Source organism: Chiloscyllium plagiosum, unplaced genomic scaffold, assembly GCF_037043375.1.
Source record: "Chiloscyllium plagiosum isolate Xiang-an unplaced genomic scaffold, Cpla_swu_hap1 HiC_scaffold_16, whole genome shotgun sequence".
Classification (NCBI taxonomy): Eukaryota; Metazoa; Chordata; class Chondrichthyes; order Orectolobiformes; family Hemiscylliidae; genus Chiloscyllium; species Chiloscyllium plagiosum.
In genome coordinates, this window is record NW_028270154.1 from 82994411 (window position 1) to 83018980 (window position 24570).

General features: G+C 48.6%; 1 protein-coding gene across 1 annotated transcript; it reads right to left on the reverse strand.

Moving 5' to 3' along the window:
• Nucleotides 1-18039: 18039 nt before the first annotated feature.
• LOC122547927 (forkhead box protein I1-ema-like) lies at nt 18040-22242 on the reverse strand. The gene is made up of 2 exons (XM_043686486.2): nt 21651-22242; nt 18040-20095 (listed from the first exon to the last, which is right to left on the reverse strand). The coding sequence occupies exons 1-2, from the start codon at nt 22213-22215 to the stop codon at nt 19566-19568; spliced, it is 1095 nt and encodes a 364-aa protein (XP_043542421.1). The 5' UTR covers nt 22216-22242; the 3' UTR covers nt 18040-19565.
• Nucleotides 22243-24570: the final 2328 nt, after the last annotated feature.

Consider the following 24570-nt stretch of genomic DNA (forward strand, 5'->3'; position numbering starts at 1 on the left):
GGGACAGGAGTGAGGTTGGGACAGGAGTGAGAATGTGAATGGAGTGAGACAGGGACAAAAATGAGACTGGGACAGGAGTGAGACTGGAACACGAGTGAGACTGGGACAGGAGTTAGACTGGGACAGGACATAGACTGGGACAGGAATGGGACAGGAACAGGATTCAGAATGGGACTGGAGTGAGACTGGGACAGGAGTGAGACTGGGACAGGAGTGATAGTGGAACAGGAGTAAGACTGGGACAGGAATGAGACTGGGACAGGAGTGATAGTGGAACAGGAGTAAGACTGGGACAGGAATGAGACTGGGACAGGAGTCAGACTGGGACAAGAGTGAGTCCGGGACAGGAGTGAGACTGGGACAAGAGTGAGGCTGGGAGAGGAGGGATACAGGGACAGGAGTTAGAATGGGACTGGGTTGAGACTGGGACAGCAGTAAAACTGGGACAGGAGTGAGATTGGGAAAAGAGTGAGACAGGGACAGGAGTGAGGTTGGGACATGAGTGAGAATGGGATTGGAGTGAGACAGGGACAGAAATGAGATTGGGACAGGAGTGAGACTGAGACGAGGAGTGAGAATGGGACAGGAGTGAGACTGGGACAGGAGTGAGACAGGGACAGGAGTGAGGTTGGGACAGGAGTGAGAATGGGATTGGAGTGAGACAGGGACAGAAATGAGATTGGGACAGGAGTGAGACTGGGACAGGAGTGAGACTGGGACAGGAGTTAGACTGGGACAGGAGTAAGACTGCGACAGGAGAGAGACTGGGACAGGAGTGAGATTGGGACAGGAGCAAGAATGGGACAGGAGTGAGACTGGGACAAGAGTGAGAATGGGACAGGAGTGAGACTGGGTCAGGACTTAGACTGAGACAGGAGTGAGACTGGGACAGGTCTGAGATTGGGATAGGCGTGAGAATGGGTCAGGTGTGAGAATGGGATAGGAGTGAGACTGGGACAGGAGTGAGACAGGGAACAGGATTCAGATTGGGACAGGATTGAGACTGGAACACGAGTGAGATTGGGACAGGAGAGAGTCTGCAATAGGAGTGAGAGTGGGACAGAAGCGAAACTGGCACAGGAGTGAGTCTTGAACAGGAGTGAGAGTGGGACAGGAGTAAGTCTGGGACGGGGGTAAGATTGGGACAGGTGTGGGTCTGGGACGGGAGTGAGATTGGGTCAGGAGTGAGACAGGAACAGGAGTGAGAATGGGATAACGGTGAGAATGGGATATGAGTGAGACTGGGACAGAAATGAGATTGGGACAGGAGTTAGACTGGGACAGGACATAGACTGGGACAGGAGTGAGACTGGGACAGGAGCAAGAATTTGACAGGAGTGAGAATGGGATAGGAGTGAGACTGGGACAGAAATGAGATTGGGACAGGAGTTAGACTGGGACAGGAATAAGAATGGGACAGGAGTGAGACTGGGACAGGAGTGAGAATGGGACAGGAATGAGACTGGGACAAGAGTGAGAATGGGGTAGGAGTGAGAATGGAACAGGAGTGAGACTGGGTCAGGAGTAAGAATGGGATAGGAGTGAGACTGGGACAAGTGTGAGAATGGGACAGGAGTGAGACTGGGTCAGGAGTGAGAATGGGACAGAAGTGTGTTTGGAACAGGAGTGAGTCTGGTACAGGTTTCAGAGTGGGGCAGGAGTGAGAATGTGACAGGACTTAGACTGAGACAGGAGTGAGACTGGGATAGGAGTGAGAATGGGACAAGAATGAAAATGGTACAGGAGTGAGTCTGGGACATGTCTGAGATTGGGACAGGCATGAGAATGGGACAGGTGTGAGAATGGGTTAGGAGTGAGACTGGGACAGGAGTGAGAATGGGACAGGAGTGAGTCTGGGACAGGAATGAAAATGGGACAGGAGTGAGAATGGGACAGGAGTGAGACTGGGACAGGTCTGAGATTGGGACAGGTCTGAGATTGGGACAGGCGTGAGAATGGGACAGGTGTGAGAATGGGGTAGGAGTGAGACTGGGACAGGAGTGAGAATGGGACAGGAGTGAGACAGGGACAGGAGTTATATTGGGACAGGAGTTATATTGGGACAGGACTGAGACTCGGACAGGAATGAGATTGGGTCAGGAATGAGACAGGATCAGGAGTGAGAATGGGACGATAGTGAGACTGGGACAGAAATGAGATTGGGACAGAAATGAGATTGGGACAGAAATGAGATTGGGACAGGAGTGAGACTGGGACAGTAGTGAGAATGGGACAGGAGTGAGAATGGGACAGGAGTGAGAATGGGACTGGCGTGAGTCTGGGACAGGACTGAGACTCGGACAGAAATCAGACTCGGACTGGAGTGAGACAGGAACAGGAGTGAGAATGGGACAATAGTGAGAATGGGATAGGAGTGAGACTAGGGCAGAAATGAGACTGGGACAGAAATCAGACTCGGACAGGAGTGAGAATGGGACAGGAATAAGGATGGGACAGGGGTGAGACTGGGATATGAGCGAGAATGGGACAGGAGTGAGACTGGGACAGGAGTGAGAATGGGACAGGAATAAGGATGGGACAGGGGTGAGATTGGGATATGAGCGAGAATGGGACAGGAGTGAGACTGGGATAGGAGTGAGAATGGGACAGGAGTTAGAATGGGATTGGAGTGAGACTGGTACAAGAGTGAGACAGGGACAGGAGTGAGTCTACGATAGGAGTGAGTCTTGGACAGGAGTGAGACTGGGACAGGTGTGATCTGGGACAGGAGTGCGACTGGGATGGAAGTGAGATTGGGAGAGGTGTGAGTCTGGGACGAGAGTCAGACTGGGACATGAGTGAGAATGGGACAGGAGTGAGACTGGGACAGGAATGAGAATGGGACAGGATTCAGAATGGGACAGGAGTGAGATTGGGATAGGAGTGAGAATGGGACAGGAGTGACTCTGGGACTGGAGTGAGAATGGGACAGGAATAAGGATGGGACAGGGGTGAGATTGGGATATGAGCGAGAATGGGACAGGAGTGAGACTGGGACAGGAGTGCGACTGGGATGGAAGTGAGATTGGGAGAGGTGTGAGTCTGGGACGAGAGTCAGACTGGGACATGAGTGAGAATGGGACAGGAGTGAGACTGGCACAGGAATAAGACAGGGACAGGATTCAGAATGGGACTGGAGTGAGAATGGGCCAGGAGTGAGAGTGGGACAGGAGTGTGATTGGGATAGGAGTGAGAATGGGACAGGAATGAGATTGGGACAGGAGTGAGACTGAGACAGGAGTGAGATTGGGACAGGAGTGAGAATGGGACAGGAGTGAGTCCGGGACAGGAATGAGACAGGAACAGGATTCAGAATGGGACTGCAGTGAGACTGGGTAAGGAGTGATAGTGGAACAGGAGTCAGACTGGGACAGGAGTGAGACTGGGACAGGAGTGAGACTGGGATAGGAGTGAGAATGGGACAGGAGTTAGAATGGGATTGGAGTGAGACTGGTACAAGAGTGAGACAGGGACAGGAGTGAGTCTATGATAGGAGTGAGTCTTGGACAGGAGTGAGACTGGGACAGGTGTGAGTCTGGGACAGGAGTGCGACTGGGATGGAAGTGAGATTGGGAGAGGTGTGAGTCTGGGACGAGAGTCAGACTGGGACATGAGTGAGAATGGGACAGGAGTGAGACTGGGACAGGAATGAGAATGGGACAGGATTCAGAATGGGACAGGAGTGAGATTGGGATAGGAGTGTGAATGGGACAGGAGTGACTCTGGGACTGGAGTGAGAATGGGACAGGAATAAGGATGGGACAGGGGTGAGATTGGGATATGAGCGAGAATGGGACAGGAGTGAGACTGGGACAGGAGTGAGACAGGGACAGGAGTGAGGTTGGGACAGGAGTGAGAATGAGATTGGAGTGAGACAGGGACAGAAATGAGATTGGGACAGGAGTGAGACTGGGACAGGAGTGAGACTGGGACAGGAGTGAGACTGGGACAGGAGTTAGACTGGGACAGGACATAGACTGGGACAGGAGAGAGACTGGGACAGGAGTGAGATTGGGACAGGAGCAAGAATGGGACAGGAGTGAGACTGGGTCAGGACCGAGACTGAGACAGGAGTGAGACTGGGACAGGTCTGAGATTGGGATAGGCGTGAGAATGGGTCAGGTGTGAGAATGGGATCGGAGTGAGACTGGGACAGGAGTGAGACAGGGAACAGGATTCAGAATGGGACAGGATTGAGACTGGAACACGAGTGAGATTGGGACAGGAGAGAGTCTGCAATAGGAGTGAGAGTGGGACAGAAGCGAAACTGGCACAGGAGTGAGTCTTGAACAGGAGTGAGAGTGGGACAGGAGTAAGTCTGGGACGGGGGTAAGATTGGGACAGGTGTGGGTCTGGGACGGGAGTGAGATTGGGTCAGGAGTGAGACAGGAACAGGAGTGAGAATGGGATAACGGTGAGAATGGGATATGAGTGAGACTGGGACAGAAATGAGATTGGGACAGGAGTTAGACTGGGACAGGACATAGACTGGGACAGGAGTGAGACTGGGACAGGAGCAAGAATTTGACAGGAGTGAGAATGGGATAGGAGTGAGACTGGGACAGAAATGAGATTGGGACAGGAGTTAGACTGGGACAGGAGTAAGAATGGGACAGGAGTGAGACTGGGACAGGAGTGAGACAGGGACAGGAGTTATATTGGGACAGGAGTTATATTGGGACAGGACTGAGACTCGGACTGGAATGAGATTGGGTCAGGAATGAGACAGGATCAGGAGTGAGAATGGGACGATAGTGAGAATGGGATAGGAGTGAGACTGGGACAGAAATGAGATTGGGACAGGAGTGAGACTGGGACAGTAGTGAGACTGGGACAGTAGTGAGAATGGGACAGGAGTGAGAATGGGACAGGAGTGAGAATGGGACAGGAGTGAGAATGGGACTGGCGTGAGTCTGGGACAGGACTGAGACTCGGACAGAAATCAGACTCGGAATGGAGTGAGACAGGAACAGGAGTGAGAATGGGACAATAGTGAGAATGGGATAGGAGTGAGACTAGGGCAGAAATGAGACTGGGACAGAAATCAGACTCGGACAGGAGTGAGACTGGGATATGAGTGAGAATGGGACAGGAATAAGGATGGGACAGGGATGAGACTGGGATATGAGCGAGAATGGGACAGGAGTGAGACTGGGACAGGAGTGAGAATGGGACAGGAATAAGGATGGGACAGGGGTGAGATTGGGATATGAGCGAGAATGGGACAGGAGTGAGACTGGGATAGGAGTGAGAATGGGACAGGAGTTAGAATGGGATTGGAGTGAGACTGGTACAAGAGTGAGACAGGGACAGGAGTGAGTCTACGATAGGAGTGAGTCTTGGACAGGAGTGAGACTGGGACAGGTGTGAGTCTGGGACAGGAGTGCGACTGGGATGGAAGTGAGATTGGGAGAGGTGTGAGTCTGGGACGAGAGTCAGACTGGGACATGAGTGAGAATGGGACAGGAGTGAGACTGGGACAGGAATGAGAATGGGACAGGATTCAGAATGGGACAGGAGTGAGATTGGGATAGGAGTGAGAATGGGACAGGAGTGACTCTGGGACTGGAGTGAGAATGGGACAGGAATAAGGATGGGACAGGGGTGAGATTGGGATATGAGCGAGAATGGGACAGGAGTGAGACTGGGACAGGAGTGCGACTGGGATGGAAGTGAGATTGGGAGAGGTGTGAGTCTGGGACGAGAGTCAGACTGGGACATGAGTGAGAATGGGACAGGAGTGAGACTGGCACAGGAATAAGACAGGGACAGGATTCAGAATGGGACTGGAGTGAGAATGGGCCAGGAGTGAGAGTGGGACAGGAGTGTGATTGGGATAGGAGTGAGAATGGGACAGGAATGACTCTGGGACTGGAGTGAGACTGGGACGGGAACGAGAATGGGGCAGGAGTGAGACTGGGACAGGAATGAGAATGGGACAGGAGTGAGAATGGGACAGGAGTGAGATTGGGATAGGAGTGAGAATGGGACAGGAGTGACTCTGGGACTGGAGTGAGACTGGGACAGGAGTGAGTCTGGGACAGGACTTAGACTGAGACAGGAGTGAGATTAGGACAGGACTGAGATTGGGACAGTTGTGAGAATGGGACTGGTTTGAGAATGGGATAGGAATGAAACTGGGACAGGAGTGAGACAGGGATAGGAGTGAGAATGGGACAATTGTGAGAATGGGATAGGAGTGGGCGGCACGGTGGCACAGTGGTTAGCACTGATGCTTCACAGCGCCAGAGACCCAGGTTCAATTCCCACCTCAGGCGACTGACTGTGTGGAGTTTGCACATTCTCCCCGTGTCTGCGTGGGTTTCCTCCGGGTGCTCCGGTTTACTCCCACAATCCAAAAATGTGCAGGTTAGGGTGAATTTGCCATTCTAAATTGCCCGTAGTGTTAGGTGAAGGGGTAAATGTAAGGGAATGTGTCTGGGTGGGTTACGCTTCGGCGGGTCAGTGTGGACTTGTTGGGCCGAAGGGCCTGTTTCCACACTGTAAGTAATCTAAAGTAAGTAATCTAAAGAGTGAGACTGGGACAGAAATGAGATTGCGACTGGCGTGAGTCTGGGACAGGAGTGAGAATAGGACAGGTGAGTTAACAACTTTACTTTTGAGGTCAGAAGATGTGCCCTGACGCTCCTGCCACCTGTGGTCCTGATATTCAGTGCCTTTTGATGGTAAGATGGCAGATCCCTGACTGAAGGCTGGACTTTCTGAACCTGTAAAAGGATGTGTGTATCATTGAGGGAACGTCTGACTGAAACATTCAAACTAGATTCTCGTCGCCTTCACCTCAGGTGGATGGAAAAGAACCTTGAGGTATTTTTGAAGAACCCACTTGAATATGTGCCTAATTTGTCACATCAAAAGAAATTGAGTTGTGTAAAGTTTTGTGGTATTTCTCCTGGTATATGCCATCATATCGTTAAGTGGTTAACACTGCTGCCTCACAGCGCAAGGTTCCCAGGTTTGATTCCAGCCTCAGGCACCTGTCTGTGTGGAATTTGTACATTTGCCCCGTGTCTGCATGGGTGTGCTCTCTTTTCTTCCCACAGTCATGAAGATATGCAGGTTAGGGTGAATTTGCCATTCTAAATTGCTCATAGTGTTAGGTGCATTAGTCAGAGGGAAATGGGTCTGAGTGGGTTACTCTTCGGAGGGTCGGTATGGACTGGTTGGGCTGAAGGGCCTGTTTCCACATTGTAGGGAATCTAATCTAACATCATTCCCATTGTATTCTTACTGTATCCTAGCATGTGAGCTGTGGGTACGAAGGTCTCAAGTACCATCTTCCTTGGGGTCACTTGAAACGCAACACACTAAAAAAAGTGTGCATCTCAGTTATAATGTCATAGTCTAATGTTCGATGTTGCACCCCTGATGAATGTAATGCCTTTGTGTAACAGCGAGCTGTGATAAACATTTGTCAGATTAATAAATGCCACAAGAACATGCCTACGTTTGTGTGTTCTGTAACATAAAACAAAATTGCGGCAGCCCTGTAAGGGGAAGCCCACATCAATAAAGTGTTTTGGGACTGTTGTGCTCATTCGTTTATGTATTTTATATTTCTTTCAGCAATGCGGAGATGTTTGGTTTGATATCACCAGTGCCATCTACAGTGGAGGACCAGAAGCACATGCATCCATTGAAGCACCAGCAAGTGCTTAAGAGAGCAGAGTAATAAATGGTGTTATCACCTGTTTAATAAATCCCCTGTTTCTTAAGCAGCTGCTCAAGGTCCAAAACCTGGATCAGCAGCTTGTGCAGATGGTGACACTCCCTCCACAGGCAGCTGGATGGGGCACATGTCACATCCATGACTTCACATGCCCTCCAATTGGATAGGGCTAGGGGCTAGGATTACAGTTAGGGTTTTAGGGTTACAGTTAGGGGTTAGGGTTAGGGCTAGGTCTATGGTTAGGGTTAGGGCTAGGGCTAGGATTAAGGTTAGGTAGTAGCATTAGGGCTGAGTTAGGGTTACAGTTTGGGGTAAGCGTTAGGGCTAGGGGAATGGTTAGGGTTAGGGGTTAGCGTTAGGGCCAGGCCTTATGTAAAGGGTAGGGGCTCGGGTTAGTTTAGGGTTAGGGTTCGGGTTAGTCTTAGAATTGGGATTTGTGTTAGTTTTAGGGCTAGGTTTAGAGTTAGGTTTAAACTTAGGGCTAGGGTTAGGATTAGAGTTAGGGAACAAACATGCATTAGGGTTAGGGTTAGTGTTAGGGTTGGGGAACAGATGTGATAGGGTTTGGGTTAGGATTAAGGTTAGGGTTAGGGAACGCACATGTCATCCCTCGATAGGGTCAGGGTTAGGGTTATGGTTCGGGTTAGCATTATAGTTAGGATTGGTGTTAGGGTTAGGGTTAGGGTTAGGATTGGTGTTAGGGTTAGGGTTAGGGTTAGGGTTAGGGTTAGGATTGGTGTTAGTGTTAGGTTTAGGGTTAGGATAGGGTTAGGGTTAGGGTTAGGGTTAGGGTTAGGATTGGTGTTAGGGTTAGGGTTAGGGTTAGGATTGGTGTTAGTGTTAGGTTTAGGGTTAGGATAGGGTTAGGGTTAGGGTTAGGGTTAGGATTGGTGTTAGGGTTAGGGTTAGGGTTAGGGTTAGGATTGGTGTTAGTGTTAGGGTTAGGGTTAGGATAGGGTTAGGGTGTGGGTTAGGGTTAGGGTTAGGATTGGTGTTAGGGTTAGGGTTAGGGTTAGGGTTAGGGTTAGGGTTAGGGTTAGGATTGGTGTTAGTGTTAGTGTTAGGGTTAGGGTTAGGATTGGTGTTAGTGTTCGTGTTAGGGTTAGGGTTAGGGTTAGGATTGGTGTTAGTGTTAGGGTTAGAGTTAGGGTTAGGAATGGTGTTAGTGTTAGGGTTAGGATTGGTGTTAGTGTTAGAGTTATGGTTATGGATGGTGTTAGGGTTAGCGTTAGGGTTAGGAATGGTGTTAGTGTTAGGGTTAGGGTTAGGATTGGTGTTCGTGTTAGGGTTATGTTTAGGGTTAGGGTTAATGTTAGGGCTAGAGTTATGAAACATATATTTCATCCTGCTGCTACAAAAACGATCAATTCCACATGGATTGATGGGTTAGGGTTAGGGTTAGGGTTAGGGTTAGGGTTAGGAATGGTGTTAGTGTTAGGGTTAGGGTTAGGATTGGTGTTCATGTTAGGGTTATGTTTAGGGTTAGGGTTAATGTTAGGGCTAGAGTTAGGGTTAGGGTTAGGGTTAGGGTTAGGGTTAGGGTTAGGGTTAGGGTTAGGGTTAGGGTTAGTGTTAGGGCTAGAGTTATGAAACATATATTTCATCCTGCAGCTACAAAAACGATCAATTCCACATGGATTGATGGAAACCTTGACAGCCTTCTCCAATCGAAGCTCTCCGCTGTGCAGAAGTAAGAACCAATTACATGCAGCTGAACACAGCAGGATCAGAAAGGAACATCTTCTCCATCCACTCACCAGATCCCCACCTAACACTGTGTAACACTGGAACACCAGGCAATATTCCCCAGATTATCACACATCCAAGGTGGGATACACCACATTGACAAGCCCCTGACCATGGATACAAACTGTCTCCCCTTTCTTTATTTACCTGCCCACCCACTTTGGGTCATGGCAGTGACAGGGTTAATTTACAACAGCTCACTGCCATTGGCTGCCTTCCAGTCAGACCAAAGCCATTCATGTTTTGAAAGGAATTGATCCAACCTGGTTTTCTTAATTTAATCAAGAATGAGGGGCTTAATTAATAAACATGTGAAGCAATAATAAACCAATACAAGTTTGTAATAAAAGTAAGTTTCAAAATAAAGAACATATGGATCAGCCTTCGATCGTTGTTTGCGAAGAGTAATGGGTGGAATGTTAAGACGGCAGATTGACGTGATATTAGATTAAATTCCCTACAGTGTGGAAACAGGCCCTTCGGCCCAACAAGTCCACACTGACCCTCCGAAGAGCAACCCACCCAGACCCATTCCCCTACATTTACCCCTTCACCTAACACTACGGGCAATTTAGCATGGCCAATTCACCTGACCTGCACATCTTTGGACTGTGGGAGGAAACCGGAGCACCCGGAGGAAACCCACGCAGACACGGGGGAGAATGTGCAAACTCCACACAGACAGCTGCCCGAGGCAGGGATTGAACCCAAGTCTCTGGCCCTGTGAGGCAGCAGTGCTAACCACAAAGCTACCATGCCAAGGTCTGGTTCCTTTCAATGGTAGCTGAATTGTAAGACTTAGCGTGAGAGAGCCCTTATTTTGTCACATTTACATTTGACTTTCTGGCTATCTGACTTCTGCATTAAGTGTTAGATATAATACGGGGTGACTAGTGGGTGGTAATTTGATTGTGGCATTCACAGCATACTAACAGGTAGTACATCTCAACCCTCAGACACATACAAGAAGCACTGATCATGAGCACATCTTCTTCAACTAGTACACACAGAACAGCATTGAACTGGCTAGTAGCCCTTGAGACAAAGAGACTAATAGAGATGTACAGCATGGAAATAGACCCTTTGGCCCAACTCATCCATGCAGACCAGATATCCTAAATTAATCTAGTCCCATTTGCCAGCACTTGGCCCATATCCCTCCAAATCCTTCCTATTCATATACCCATGCAGATGCTTTTTAAATGTGTATTGGTACCAGCCTCCACCACTTCCTCTGGCAACTCATTCCATACATGCACCACCCTTTAAGTGAAAATGTTACCCCTGAGAAGCCTTTTAAATCTTTCCCTGTCATCCTAAACCTATGCCCTCTAGTTCTGGACTCCCTCACCCTAGGGAAAAGACCTTGCCTATTTATCCTATCCATGCCCCTCATGATTTTATAAACCTCCAAAAGGTCACCCCTCAGCCTCCGATGTTCCAGGGAAAACAGCCCCAGCCTATTCACCCTCTCCCTGTAGCTCAAACCTTCCAACCCTGGTAACATGCTTGTAAATCTTCCCTGAACCCTGTTAAGTTTCAGAACAGCCTTCCTACAGCAGGAAGACCCCAGAGTTGTACGCAGTGTTCCCAAAAGTGGCCTAACCAGTGTCCTGTACAGCTGCCACATGACCTCCCAACTCTTATACTCGTCCTCAAGTATCCTTGGAAATGGAAGACACAAAACATATCTCTCTCTCCCAAGCTGTTGTCTTCCCCTGTCATGTTAACAGTCTGACATAACTACCAGGAGAATATTGTTCAGCTTGTATTGTAATTGCTCCCTGTTAAGTTGTATTGTAATCCTCCCACTTCCTCCAAACGCAACTTCTCTTTCCAATCCTCCCACTTCCTCCAAACGAAAGGAGTAGCCATGGGCACCCGCATGGGCCCCAGCTATGCCTGCCTCTTCGTAGGATATGTGGAACAGTCCATCTTCCGCAACTACACTGGCCCCACCCCCCACCTTTTCCTCCGCTACATCGATGACTGTATCGGCGCCGCCTCGTGCTCCCACGAGGAGGTTGAACAGTTCATCCACTTCACCAACACCTTCCACCTCGACCTCAAATTCACATGGACAGTCTCAGATTCCTCCCTCCCCTTCCTCGACCTTTCTATTTCTATCTCAGGCGACCGAGTCAACACGGACATCTACTACAAACCGACCGACTCCCACAGCTACCTGGACTACATCTCCTCCCACCCTGCCCCCTGTAAAAACGCCATCCCATTCTCCCAATTCGTTCGTCTCCACCGCATCTGCTCCCAGGAGGACCAGTTCCAAAAACGTACAACCCAGATGGCCTCCTTCTTCAAGGACCGCAATTTCCCCCCCGACGTGGTCGACGATGCCCTCCACCGCATCTCTTCCACTTCCCGCTCCTCCGCCCTTGAGCCCTGCCCCTCCAACCGCCACCAGGACAGAACCCCACTGGTCCTCACCTACCACCCCACCAATCTCCATGTACAGTGCATCATCCGCCATCATTTCCGCCACCTCCAAACGGACCCCACCACCAAGGATATATTTCCCTCTCCTCCCCTATCAGCATTCCGAAAAGACCACTCCCTCTGTGACTCCCTCGTCAGATCCACACCCCCCACCAACCCTACCTCCACTCCCGGCACCTTCCCCTGCAACCGCAGGAGGTGCAAGACTTGCGCCCACACCTCCCCCCTCACCTCCCTCCAAGGCCCCAAAGGAAACTTCCATATCCGCCACAGATTCACCTGCACCTCCACACACATCATCTATTGCATCCTCTGCACCCGATGTGGCCTCCTCTATATTGGGGAGACAGGCCGCCTACTTGCGGAGCGTTTCAGAGAACACCTCTGGGACACCCGGACCAACCAACCCAACCACCCTGTGGCTCAACACTTTAACTCCTCCTCCCACTCCACCAAGGATATGCAGGTCTTTGGATTCCTCCATCGCCAGACCACAACAACACGATGTTTGGAGGAAGAGCGCCTCATCTTCCGCCTAGGGACCCTCCAACCACAAGGGATGAACTCGGATTTCACCAGTTTCCTCATTTCCCCTCCCCCCACCTTGTCTCAGTCAAATCCCTCGAACTCAGCACCGCCTTCCTAACCTGCAATCTTCTTCCTGACCTCTCCGCCCCCACCCCAGTCTGACCTATCACCCTCACCTTGACCTCTTTCCACCTATCACATTTCCGACGCCCCTCCCCCAAGTCCCTCCTCCCTACCTTTTATCTTAGCCTGCTGGACAAACTTTCCTCATTCCTGAAGAAGGGCTTATGCCCGAAACATCGATTCTCCTGCTCCTTGGATGCTGTCTGACCTGCTGCGATTTTCCAGCAACACATTTTCAGCTCTGATCTCCAGCATCTGCAGTCCTCACTTTCCCTTTTAAGTTCAGCCTTTTGAAGTCTGCAGGCACTTCATCAGGTTTGACAATGCAGGTTCCCTCTCAACAGGTAGCAATTAAGTTTATATCTGCAATCGTCTATTGGCTGTATCAACATCATTTAAAAGAAAACAAACACATATATTAAAAGGTTCAATGTGTCTGTAAGTATGTGGAGGTTCCTCCATCATCATGGCATCTGTGCGGAAAAGTAGGTTAAACCTTACCCGTCCAAGTACCGCTCCATCAGTCTATTCTCAATCAACAGTAAAGTGATGGAAGGGGTCATCAACACTCCTATCAAGCAGCACCTGCTCAGCACTAACCTGCTCAGTGACGCCCAGTTTGGGTTCTGCCAGGGCCGCTCAGCTCCTGACCTCACTACAGCCTTGGGTCAAACATGGACAAAAGAGCTGGATTCCAGAGGGGAGGGGAGAGGAGAGGGACTGTCCTTAACATCAAAGTCACACTTGACTGAATGTGACAGCAAGGAGCCCTAGCAAAATCCCAGATTCTGGATCAGTGGTGCTGGAAGAGCACAGCAGTTCAGGCAGCATCCGAGGAGCAGTGAAATCGACGTTTCGGGCAAAATCCCGTCATCAGGAATAAAGGCAGAGAGCCTGAAGCGTGGAGAGATAAGCTAGAGGAGGGTGGGCGTGGGGAGAAAGTAGCATAGAGTACAATGGGTGAGTGGGGGAGGGGATGAAGGTGATAGGTCAGAGAGGAGAGGGTGGAGTGGATAGGTGGAAAAGGAGATAGGCAGGTAGGACAAAAATTCCAGTCAGTGGGAAACAGTTCTGGGGAGGTGATGGTCTAATGGTATTATTGCTGAAATTTTAAGCCAGCGGCCCAGGCAACGTTTTGGGGACCTGGGTTCAAATCCTGCTAGGGCAGATGGTAGAATTTGAAATCAATGAAAATATGTGGAAGTAAGAGCTTAATGATGACCATGAATCCATTGTCAATTGTTGGAAAAGCCCATCTGAGTCACGAAGGGCCTTTAGGGAAGGAAACTGCCATCCTTACCTGGTCTGGGCCTACATGCAACTCCAGACCCACAGTAATGTGGTTAACTCTTAACTGCCCTCTGGGTAATTAAAGATGGGCAATAAATTCTGGGCCAAGGCAGCAAAGCTTACATTCTATAAATTGCATTTTTAAAAAAAAGAAAATTCTCCAATGGTTGGAGACATACCTGGCATGAAGGGAGATGGTGGTGGTTGTTGGAGGTCAGTCATCTCAGCTCCAGAACATCTCCGTAGGAGTTCCTCAGGGTGGTGTCCTAGGCCCAACCATCTTCAGCTGCTTCATCAATGACCTTCCCTCCATCATCAAGTCAGAAGTGGGAATGTTCAGAGATGATTGTGCAATATTCAGCACCATTTATGACTCCTTACACGTTGAAACAGTCCTTATAAAAATGCAGCATGTCTGACGAATAGCAAATAACATTTGCATCACATGTCGCTCCTACAAGGGAGAATATAATCATCACCCTTGACATTCAATGGTGTTACCATCACTGACTTTTCCCTATTAACATCCTGGGAGGTTTCCATTGACGAGAGACTGACTTGACTCACCATGTAATCACTGTAGCCACAAGAGCAGGTCAGAGGTTATGAATATTTCGGCAAATAGCTCACCAACTGACTCCCCAAAGTCTGTTTACCATTGACCAGTCAGGAGTGCGATAGCATATTCTCCACTTGCCTGGTTAAGTGCAGCTTCAACAACACTCAAGAAGCTTAACACCATCCAGGACAAGTGGCTGGTCTAACTGACACCATATCCACAAGCATCCACTCCCTCTGCCATCAAGGCTCAGTAGCAGCAGTGCTACTATCTACTATCTACAAGTTATGCTCCAGAAACTTACCAATGGTCATTAGCCAAGAAGTGTCAGGGTGGAAAAGCACAGCCAGTCAAGCAGCATCTGAGGAGCAGGAGAATCGATGATTTGAGCATGAGCTCTTCATCATTCATTCCTGAAGAAGAGCTTATGCCCGGAACATTGATTCTCCTGCTCCTCGGATGCTGCCTGACTGGCTGTGCTTTTTCAGCACCACACTCTTTGACTCTGATCTCCAGCATCTGCAGCCCTCTCTTCCAACCAGGGGTCCTTTATCAGCACGGTAAAAACCCATGACCAGTTCCGTTTCGAAGGACAAGGAGAATAGATATTTGGGAACACCGCTATCTGCACATTCCCTTCAACACACTCATCATCCTGACTTGGAAATATATCACTGCTCCTACACTGTCACTGGGTCAAAGTCCTGAAACTTCCTCCCTGAGAGTATTGTAAGTCTCGCACATGGACTGCTGTGGTACAGGAAGACAGCAGAATACCAGCCTTGCCAGGGCACCTGCACGGTAAAAACCCATGACCAGTTCCGTTTCGAAGGACAAGGAGAATAGATATTTGGGAACACCGCTATCTGCACATTCCCTTCAACACACTCACCATCCTGACTTGGAAATATATCACTGCTCCTACACTGTCACTGGGTCAAAGTCCTGAAACTTCCTCCCTGAGAGTATTGTAAGTCTCGCACATGGACTGCTGTGGTACAGGAAGACAGCAGAATACCAGCCTTGCCAGGGCACCTGGAGATGGGTTGTAAATGCTGGCCAGCCAGTGACACCATCGCTGACCAACTGAATCTATCATTTCTAAAATAGTGTTTAACTAGCTTCAGTTAAAAATGAATCTCTTCAATTATTTTTTACACACTCCAATTGTTCTTGCTTTGAACTAATGTTTTGTGATGAGGTAAAGGCTTTTGTTTCATACAGAGATCAATGCTCCCTGGAATATGGGGTTAAAGTTTAGATTTTTATCTGGCTATAAGGGTCTGATGTTCAATGATTTTCAACAGTTTCCATTGAAATCCTCATGATGGTGAATCACAGCTTATGAAAATACTGCAATATCGTAGGATCATAGAGATGTTCAGCATGAAAACCGAACTGTCTGTGCAACTCGTCCATGCCAACCAGATATCCTAAGCTAATCTAGTCCCATTTGGCCCTTATCCCTCTAAACCCTTCCTATTCATGGACCCATCCAGATGCCTCCTAACTATTGTAATTGTACCAGCCTCCACCACTTCCTCTGGCAGCTCATTCCATACACGTACCACCCTCTGCGTGAAAAAGTTGCCTCTTCGGTCCCTTTTAAATCTTTCCCCTCTCAATTAAAACCTATGGCCTCTAGTTTTGGACTCCCCTCCCTACTCCCCCACCCTATCCATGTCCTTCATGATTTTATAAACCTCTATAAGGTCACCCCTCAGCCTCCGACACTCCAGGGAAAGTAGCCCAGGCCTAGTTCAGCCTGTCCCTATAGCTCAAGCCCTCCAACCCTGGCAACATGCTTGTAAATACTTGAAAAACATACTATTAGCTTCTTTTAGGAATGTGATAAAGTACGCTGGAGTTACAATATACTGCGTGGTAAATCTTAGTGAGTTTTATATTGAACAACTGTCTGTGAATCTTTCAGATGTGGTACTCAATGAATCTCTGTATGCACTCTCAATGATGGGATAATATGTATTTTATAAACATATGTGCATAACATATAAGAGATCCCATCACATGATTCCCACAAAGGGCAAGGAATGATGCCATGGCTAATGTTTTTGCCCCTCAATCATAGTCACAAAATCAGATTATCTTATAATCAGCTTGCAGTTTGTAGGAACTATATTTGGCAGCTATATTTTTCTTCATAACAACAGTGACAGCACCTCAAAAAAGTGTTTCCTTTCAGATATTCGCTGGTCACAAGCGCAGTTGGGAATGCAAACACGTCTTGTCTCTTTCTTCAATGGAACAGGGTAGCTTTACTCTGCATGCAACCACTGCTGTTTCCCATCCTGGGGGGGGGTGATATGGGCCGGGTGCTGGCAGGTGGGACTAGATTGGGTTGGGATATCTGGTCGGCATGGACGGGTTGGACCGAAGGGTCTGTTTCCATGCTGTACAGCTCTCTGACTCTATGTTTGCTGTGATACCATAGAGGGAGCTATGCTCTGTGATTTGTCAGCTCTATTCATTCGTACTGTACAGTGTAAAGGCAGCTTTACTCTGTACCAAACCTGTGTTGTACTTTCCCTGGGAATAAGTCAGAAGTCACATGACACCAGTCTATAGTCCAACATGTTTATTTAAAATCCAAGCTTTCGGAGCGCTGCTTTTTCATCAGGTAACGTGGGGGGAAGCGCACAGGCACAGGATATATAAGCGGAATGTAGTCAGTTACTTTAGGAGTAGTGTCCAAAGAGTCACAATGTGTGGTGCTGGAAAAGCACAGCCCGTCAGGCAGCATCCAAGGAGCAGGAGAGTCGATGTTTTGCACATAAACTCTTCATCAGGATGCTGCCTGATGGGCTGTGCTTTTCCAGCACCACACTTTTGACTCTGATCTCCAGCATCTGCAGCCCTCACTTTCTCCCTGTGTTTAGGGAGTTAAATTCTGTTCCTTCCAAACACCTCTCGACTGAAAAGTGCTCGACAGTGACCCTGGGGTGCTTGAAGCGAAACTGCTCCATTCATTAGCACCAAAAGCCCTCAGTCTGATGTGCACTGGCCTGATGAGATATTTCTTAAAAATTCAGAGGTGCAATTTCCTTCGATCGTGGTGACAAGAGAGAGGAAAGAAACTAACTCTTTTCCAAGAGAATTTTATTGTGAATTGACTTCCCTTTTTCCTTTGAGGTAACCTTTTACAATGCGTAGAAATGAATGTCAGAAAAAATGTACAAATTACAAACTACAATGAGACACAATAATAAGCTTGCTGAAAGTCATGGACAATTGTTTGAAATTTGTAACAACTAGATGCCACTTAGCCGTCACACCTACTTAACTCACTTTAGATATCTTACAACACATAATAGACGATTATTATATTGACTCAAATCTTCCTGTTCAAGTAACTACTGTAGACTGAATGTCAGAATGGAAATGTACACATGAAATTATTGATAATTCTGGATCTTTAGCAGTATCCTTCTCCTCTCTCCCCTGTACTATGACAACAGGTGCTTTCTATTCTTCCCATTGGTTGCAAAGGGAGGGAGAGAACTTGTCAGGTTTATCAACCATGAAGATCATCACGCTGAGCGAAGCCTGTTCTTGGTCTCCAGCCAAAGCCCGCATGCTTTCTAACAGATAGTTACTGGATAGTGACTGGGGGGTGTGGGAGGGGGGGGGGGGGGGGGGGGGGAATGAGCTTCACTCATTCCCAGTTAAGAGGCAGAGGTCAATTGAAGATGATTTTTGAAAGTGCCTGCCTATGCTGCAGATCCTATTTCACCTGACCGCCAGTATGTCAGGCCTCAGAGCAGCCTACAACCTGTGGGAGTTTCTTCAATATTCCAGTTATAGAATCCTTACAGTGTGGAAGCAGGCCATTTGGTCCATCACATATGCACCAGCCCTCCTAAGAGCGTTGCACTCAGACCCACCACGCTACCCTATCCACACAACCACACACTTATCATCGCTAATCCACCCTAATCTGCACATCCCTGGGCAATTTAGCATGGCCAATCCACCCTAACCTGCACATCCCTGGACACTACGGGACAATTTAGCATGGCCAATCCACCCTAACCTGCACATCCCTGGACACTACGGGACAATTTAGCATGGCCAATCCACCCTAACCTGCACATCCCTGGACACTACGGGACAATTTAGCGCAGCCAATCCACCCTAACCTGCACATCCCTGGACACTACGGGACAATTTGGGGCAGCCAATCCACCCTAACCTGCACATCCCTGGACACTATGGGACAATTTGGCGCAGCCAATCCACCCTAACCTGCACATCCCTGGACACTATGGGACAATTTAGCACAGCCAATCCAACCTAACCTGCATATCCCTGAACACTATGGGCAATGTAACATGGCCAATCCACCCTAACCTGCATATCTTTGGACTGTGGGAGGAAACCGGAGCACCAAGAGGAAACCCACGCGGACACAGAGAGAACATGCAAACTCCATACAAACAGTCACCCGAGACTGGAATTGAACCTGGCTCCCTGGCGCTGTGAGGCAGCAATGCTAACCACTGAGCCACTATGCCGCCCAATCTGAGGCCACCTTGTTGGGATGGGTTCAGAAAGTGTTGGTTGAAAGCGGCCTGTGAACTTTGACCCAGTGTCCAAGGGAGGCCTGTTCGCCCTGGGAAATGTAACCCTCAAATCCAATCCCAACTCCTACTCTGATGGTCAGGGGCTCCACTTGAATGTTGTGGGCCTGCAGGTTTGGAAAGGCTCCATTAATTCTTCACCGCAGAGGGCTGTTTAGTCTACTCAAGAATAGACAGGTTTCTGTTCAGAAAGGGGCAAAGGCAAGGAAATGGAGTTGAGGATTATCAGATCATTATCATGATCTCAATGAATGGTGGAACAAAGTCAACAGGCTGCTCTGCTCCTGTGCCTCCTGGTCTCATTAACGTTAGTGTTAGTTAATCGGAACCTCAGTCCAAACTTTATAGAGTCTCCCGAGACACCACAATATACACCTATTCTCCCCAAGCTTCAAGATGATTGGTTTTAAGTGACACAAGTATCCGCTTAAACCAATTATAGAGTTAAAATACTGGAATACAATGCTCATGAAATGTTTTCTCATAAATAAACTACTTAGCATCAAATGGATTTTTTTTTTCTGTTGCCGTAATTATTAATTTTTCACATCAATCCTTCATTGTGCGCATCTTCCACTCACACCTCTGTACCTTCCCTGGGGTACAACAGGCTGTTGGCGTTGAGGCTGTTGTAGAAGTGATTGTTGAACTGGTTCAGGACTGAGGAGTATCCGTAATGGTTTGACGTTCCCGGGTCGCTCCATTCCGAGCCGGACTGGCCCAGGATGTTGCCGGAGGGCGGGTAGGAGCTGAACCCCATCATGCCCTGCCCCATTCTCTGGGAAGTGTCACTGACCAGTCCGAGGGGAGCTTGCCTCCCGCCTGGCGGGTTGTTGTACGTGGACATGCTGGAAATGAAGTTGCTGAGGCAGGGAGCCGAGCCGGGAGCCGGAGACTTCTTGTCTGGAGACGTGCCCGTCCGAGCAGAGGAGGGGTCCGGGATTCCGGGACTCAGGGGGGCCTTGTGGGGGCCGTCATCCGGTTTCTCGGCTCCGAGACCGCCAGCGGAGGCGTTGGGGTCGGACTTCCTCTTCCTCTTGCGCCGGAAGTTGCCGTTGTCGAACATTTTCTCGCAGTTGGGATCCAGAGTCCAGTAGTTTCCCTTCCCTGCAAGATGTGGGAGGGGGAGGCAAGAGAGAGAGAGAGAAAAACACACACCGTGAGGCATCAAGAGGCAGTGAACTGGGTCAGGCCCAAAGAAATAAAAAGCACAGAAATCCATTTCCAATTCAGGAATGGCTTCCCTCAGTCTGAACACTTCCACAGCAAACATTGTCCCCCTTCCTGGTTAACGTGCTGTTGTAAACATACGCCTGTTCCTTAAGCCAATCTCTCTCCGCCCATGGGCACAACATGAAGGTCTCGACATGCTTTTCCAGAACCTCAAACGTGTCAAAACGTTAAAAAAAAGAAAAGCCCTCACTTCCCTCTGCCTTCCCTTTCCTAACCCAGCCCAGTGGTGCATTAAAGCCAAAAGCTCAATGCTGTCCAAACTCCCACACTAACCTCACCTCCTCACCCCACTTGCCCTTGGTGTTGCTCTGCACTGAGAAGTTTGACCCTTCAGCATCTGGGCCACTTCATGTAGAATACAAGGTGAAAGCAGTCTCCTTAGGGAGCAGCAATATTGCTGTGACATTGATGGGTGCGATGTCGCTCTAAAGCATTGACCACCAGCACGTCAGAGACATCAATAAACTCAGTGTCGTGCCGTTACACCTCAATCAATGTCTTGCCTGTGAAAGGCTGGCGCTGAACAATGAATGTGTGGCCAATGTTGCTTTCACAAGTCACAGATCAATAACGTATTCCTTTATTGGTCAGAGTATTGAGTACTGGAGTTGGGAGGTCATGTTGCAGCTGTACAGGACATTGGTTAGACCACTTTTGGAATATTGTCTGCAATTCTGGTCTCTCTCCTATCAGAAGGATGTTGTGAAACTTGAAAGGGTTCAGAAAGTGGAGTCGCAGGTAGATAGGATAGTGAAGAAGGCGTTTGGTATGCTTTCCTTTATTGGTCAGAGTATTTAGTACAGGAGTTGGGAGGTCATGTTCCTGCTATACAGGACATTGGTTAGGCCACTGTTGAAATATTATGTGCAATTCTGGTCTCCTTCCTATTGGAAAGATGTTGTGAATCTTGAAAGGGTTCAGAAAAGATTTACAAGGATGTTACCAGGGTTGGAGGATTTGAGCTACAGGGAGAGGCTGAATAGGCTGGGGCTGTTTTCCCTGGAGCATTGAAGGCTGAGGGGTGACCTTATAGAGGTTTATAAAATCACGAGGGGCAAGGATAGGATAAAAAGACAAGGTCTTTTCCCTCGGGTGGGGGAGTCCAGAACTAGAGGGGACAGGTTTAGGATGAGAGGGGAAAGATATTAAAGGGACCTTAGGGGCAACTTTTTCACATAGAGGGTGGTACGTGTATGGAATGAGCTGCCAGAGGAAGTGGTGGAGGCTGGTACAATTGCAACATTTAAAAGGCATCTGGATGGGTATAGAGGTTTAGAGAGATATGGGCCGGGTGCTGGCAAATGGTACTAGATTAGGTTAGGATATCTGGTTGGCATGGACAAGTTGGACCGAAGGGCCTGTTTCCGTGCTGTACATCTTTATTACCGAGAGCGACATAAACCGACTTCAAAACCATAAGGTGACTTACCTGGGTCATCCTCATCTCTGGGGACTTTCTTGAAGCAATCGTTGAGGGAGAGATTGTGCCGGATGGAGTTCTGCCAGCCGGCTTTGCTCTTGTTGTAGAAGGGGAAGTTGTCGGCCACATATTGATAGATCTGGCTGAGGGTCAGCCTCTTGTCCGGCGCTCCGTGGATCGCCATGGCGATCAGAGCCGAGTAGGAGTATGGAGGCCTCACCAGCTTCAGCAGCTCCTCCTGGTTGGGGATGGAGAGCCAGCCCAGATCCGAGCCCCCCAGGCTGCCGCCGTTGGGGATGAACTGCCTGGGCATCCCGTAGGACTGCGGGATGAAGGGGCTGCCATTGGACCCGGGCAAGTATGACGAGGGGTTCATGGGGGGTCCGTTCAGCCAGAGGTAGGGGTTGCTGGATGAGCCGTAATCCTCAATGTCATAGTTGGATGGCCGCTGGGCGTTCTGCTGGTGGAAGAAGTTTTCACAGAAGATGTTCAACTCTGGGGGCTCCTGACCGATGCTGGGGAACTGGGGACTGCATCGAGGAGGCGACTGTGTTTGCAGGTCAAATGAACTCATAATCTCTTTCAGGTCAGGCAAGGTTGAATCAACCTGCAGACTCTGTTGCAGCAATTAAAGTGACTATTAAAGTGTTTGCACCTTGCACCTCCTACTTATACACCTGTCTCCCCAGGGATCAGTTACATAACTCCACCCAGGGCCCACACTGATTGGTGCCGACGTGACCCAGGTAAAATGTTGATGGTTCAGTTTCTCCCTTATCATCAGTCCATTCCCCGTGAGCTGGTGTGTTATTTCGAGAGGGGGATGGGGAAGAAACAGAGAGAAAAAAACCCAGTGATTTATTTACACTGTGAACATGGACACATTGCCCGAAGCATTCTGTAATCAAGAATTGCTCTGCGAGCTCTTGCTCAAGAGTCAGTCAAATGCCTTATAAATAAAAATCAGAATAGGACAGGGCTTCACTTGAAATAAATTTTGTTTGTGCAAAAACGTTCAGCGATTTCAACAAACTTCTCTCCACAGAGCTTGAGGGCCAGATTTCAAGTTGTTTTAACTCAACAAACTTTCACTCTGATTTCTCTTCCCACTTGTTGCCCACCTTCCCCGCCCCCCCCCCCCCCCACCTCAAATGATTAGCAAAGTGTTTTACCCTGGGGGAAGTGACAATAGATGCAACAGTGCGATACCGGACAGGTTTTGAAAGAGGGGAAGATGGGAGAAGTGGGTTAAAGCAGGCACCCGTTGACAGGTGAGATAACATTAACCTGGACAAACGAAGACATGAGCCGTCACAAGACAATGCAATCAGGAGTCTAATGTTTGCTAAAATAACAAATTAGCTCCCACTGCAGCTTCATAACTTTGACTGCAAAGCTAATGCCAGTTAAAGCAGCACATTTAAAGACTTTATAATCCTGACAATAATTAGGGCACTGTTGATCGTTATAGCAAACACTACAGCCATAACTGAAACCCTGACTTTCTTCATACAGCACAGAAACAGACCTTTCGGTTCAACTAGTCCACGCCAAACATAATCCCAAACTAAACCAGTTCCACATGTCTGCACTTGGCCCATATCCTTCCAAACCTTTCCTATTCATGTACTATTCCAAACGGCTTTCAAATGTTGTAACTGTATCCACGGCCAACACTTCCTCTGGAAGTTCACTCCACACACCAGCCACCCTCCGTGTAAAAAAAAAATTGCTCCCATGTCTTTTTTTAATCTCTCTCCTCTCAACCTAAAAATGTGCCCCCAGTCTTGAGATTCCCCATCCTTGGGAAAAGACAACTCCCATTAACCCTATCTATATCCCCCATTCTTATTTGCCTGTTCTCCCTACTTCACTGCCACGGATGCTGACATTTGCTCGATATCAGTGTCTCCTTTCCTGCTGCCCGTATCCAAGTAACTACTTAACCCTTTCAGTCCCTGCTGCTCCAGGCAGTGGCCTTTGGTGGCTTGTTCGAAGTGGAGGCTGGCCTGGTCATTGTGGCAGAGTAAGATCCCATTCTCGTACATCTGGGGTCATCGGGTCATCGAGATGTACAGCACGGAAACAGATCCTTCAGCCCAACTCATCCATGCCGACCAGGTATCCTACACTAATCTAGTCCCATTTGCCAGCACTTGGCCCATATCCCTCTAAACCCTTCCTATTCATATAACCATCCAGATGCCTCCCACAAACACTGTTTGATATTTAGAATCGATGGCTAATTATTTGTCTCTGGGTGAAATGCTGGCGGTGAGTGTCTGTCAGTGGGGACTGAAAAGGGTCAAAGTGAGACCATCTCAACCTTAATTATAATGATGAGAAAGCAAAACTCATCGAAATAGGATTGTTTTCATCATAAATCATCACCCATTCCCTCTTGTCACAGTTTACATCAATGCTGAGGGACTGAGTGTCACATAATCCTTTGGCAGTTGGAGAATATTTAGTATTTAGTATAAGTAATGTTCATTGACAATTTTACCTCAATCTTCAGTAGCTGCCTGCTCCCTCCGCAGTTTGGAATCTGCTCAAGACCACAGAGTTTAGCTTCATCAACTCTGCTTCTGGCAGCCAAACACACAAATACAATTAAATGGAGAACTTGCCAAAGCAAAAGGGAACATCTCTCTCTTGCTGCCATGGTTAAGAAATGGCTTTCTCGTTCGCCGCTGTCTCTCAATCCCTCGCAGCTTTTGTTCCTTAATGACGCTGACTCTCACTGCGCTGCAACTCCATGCCATCTCACCCCATGTGGTCACGGGCCACTGAAACACCGGGCAACCCTTTTACTGCCCACGCCCTGGAAGCATAACCATAGAAAGACCATGACGTGGAGGTGCCGGTGTTGGACTGGGGTGGACAAAGTTAAAAAATCAAACAACACCAGGTTATAGTGCAACAGGTT

Excerpts from the sequence above, each read along its gene's own strand:
- LOC122547927 (XM_043686486.2), bottom strand. The coding sequence starts at position 22,215 with ATGAGTTCATTTGACCTGCAAACACAGTCGCCTCCTCGATGCAGTCCC. Across the intron at positions 20,096-21,650 it reads CAGAGATGAGGATGACCCAG|GGAAGGGAAACTACTGGACT; the intron begins GTAAGTCACCTT and ends CACATCTTGCAG.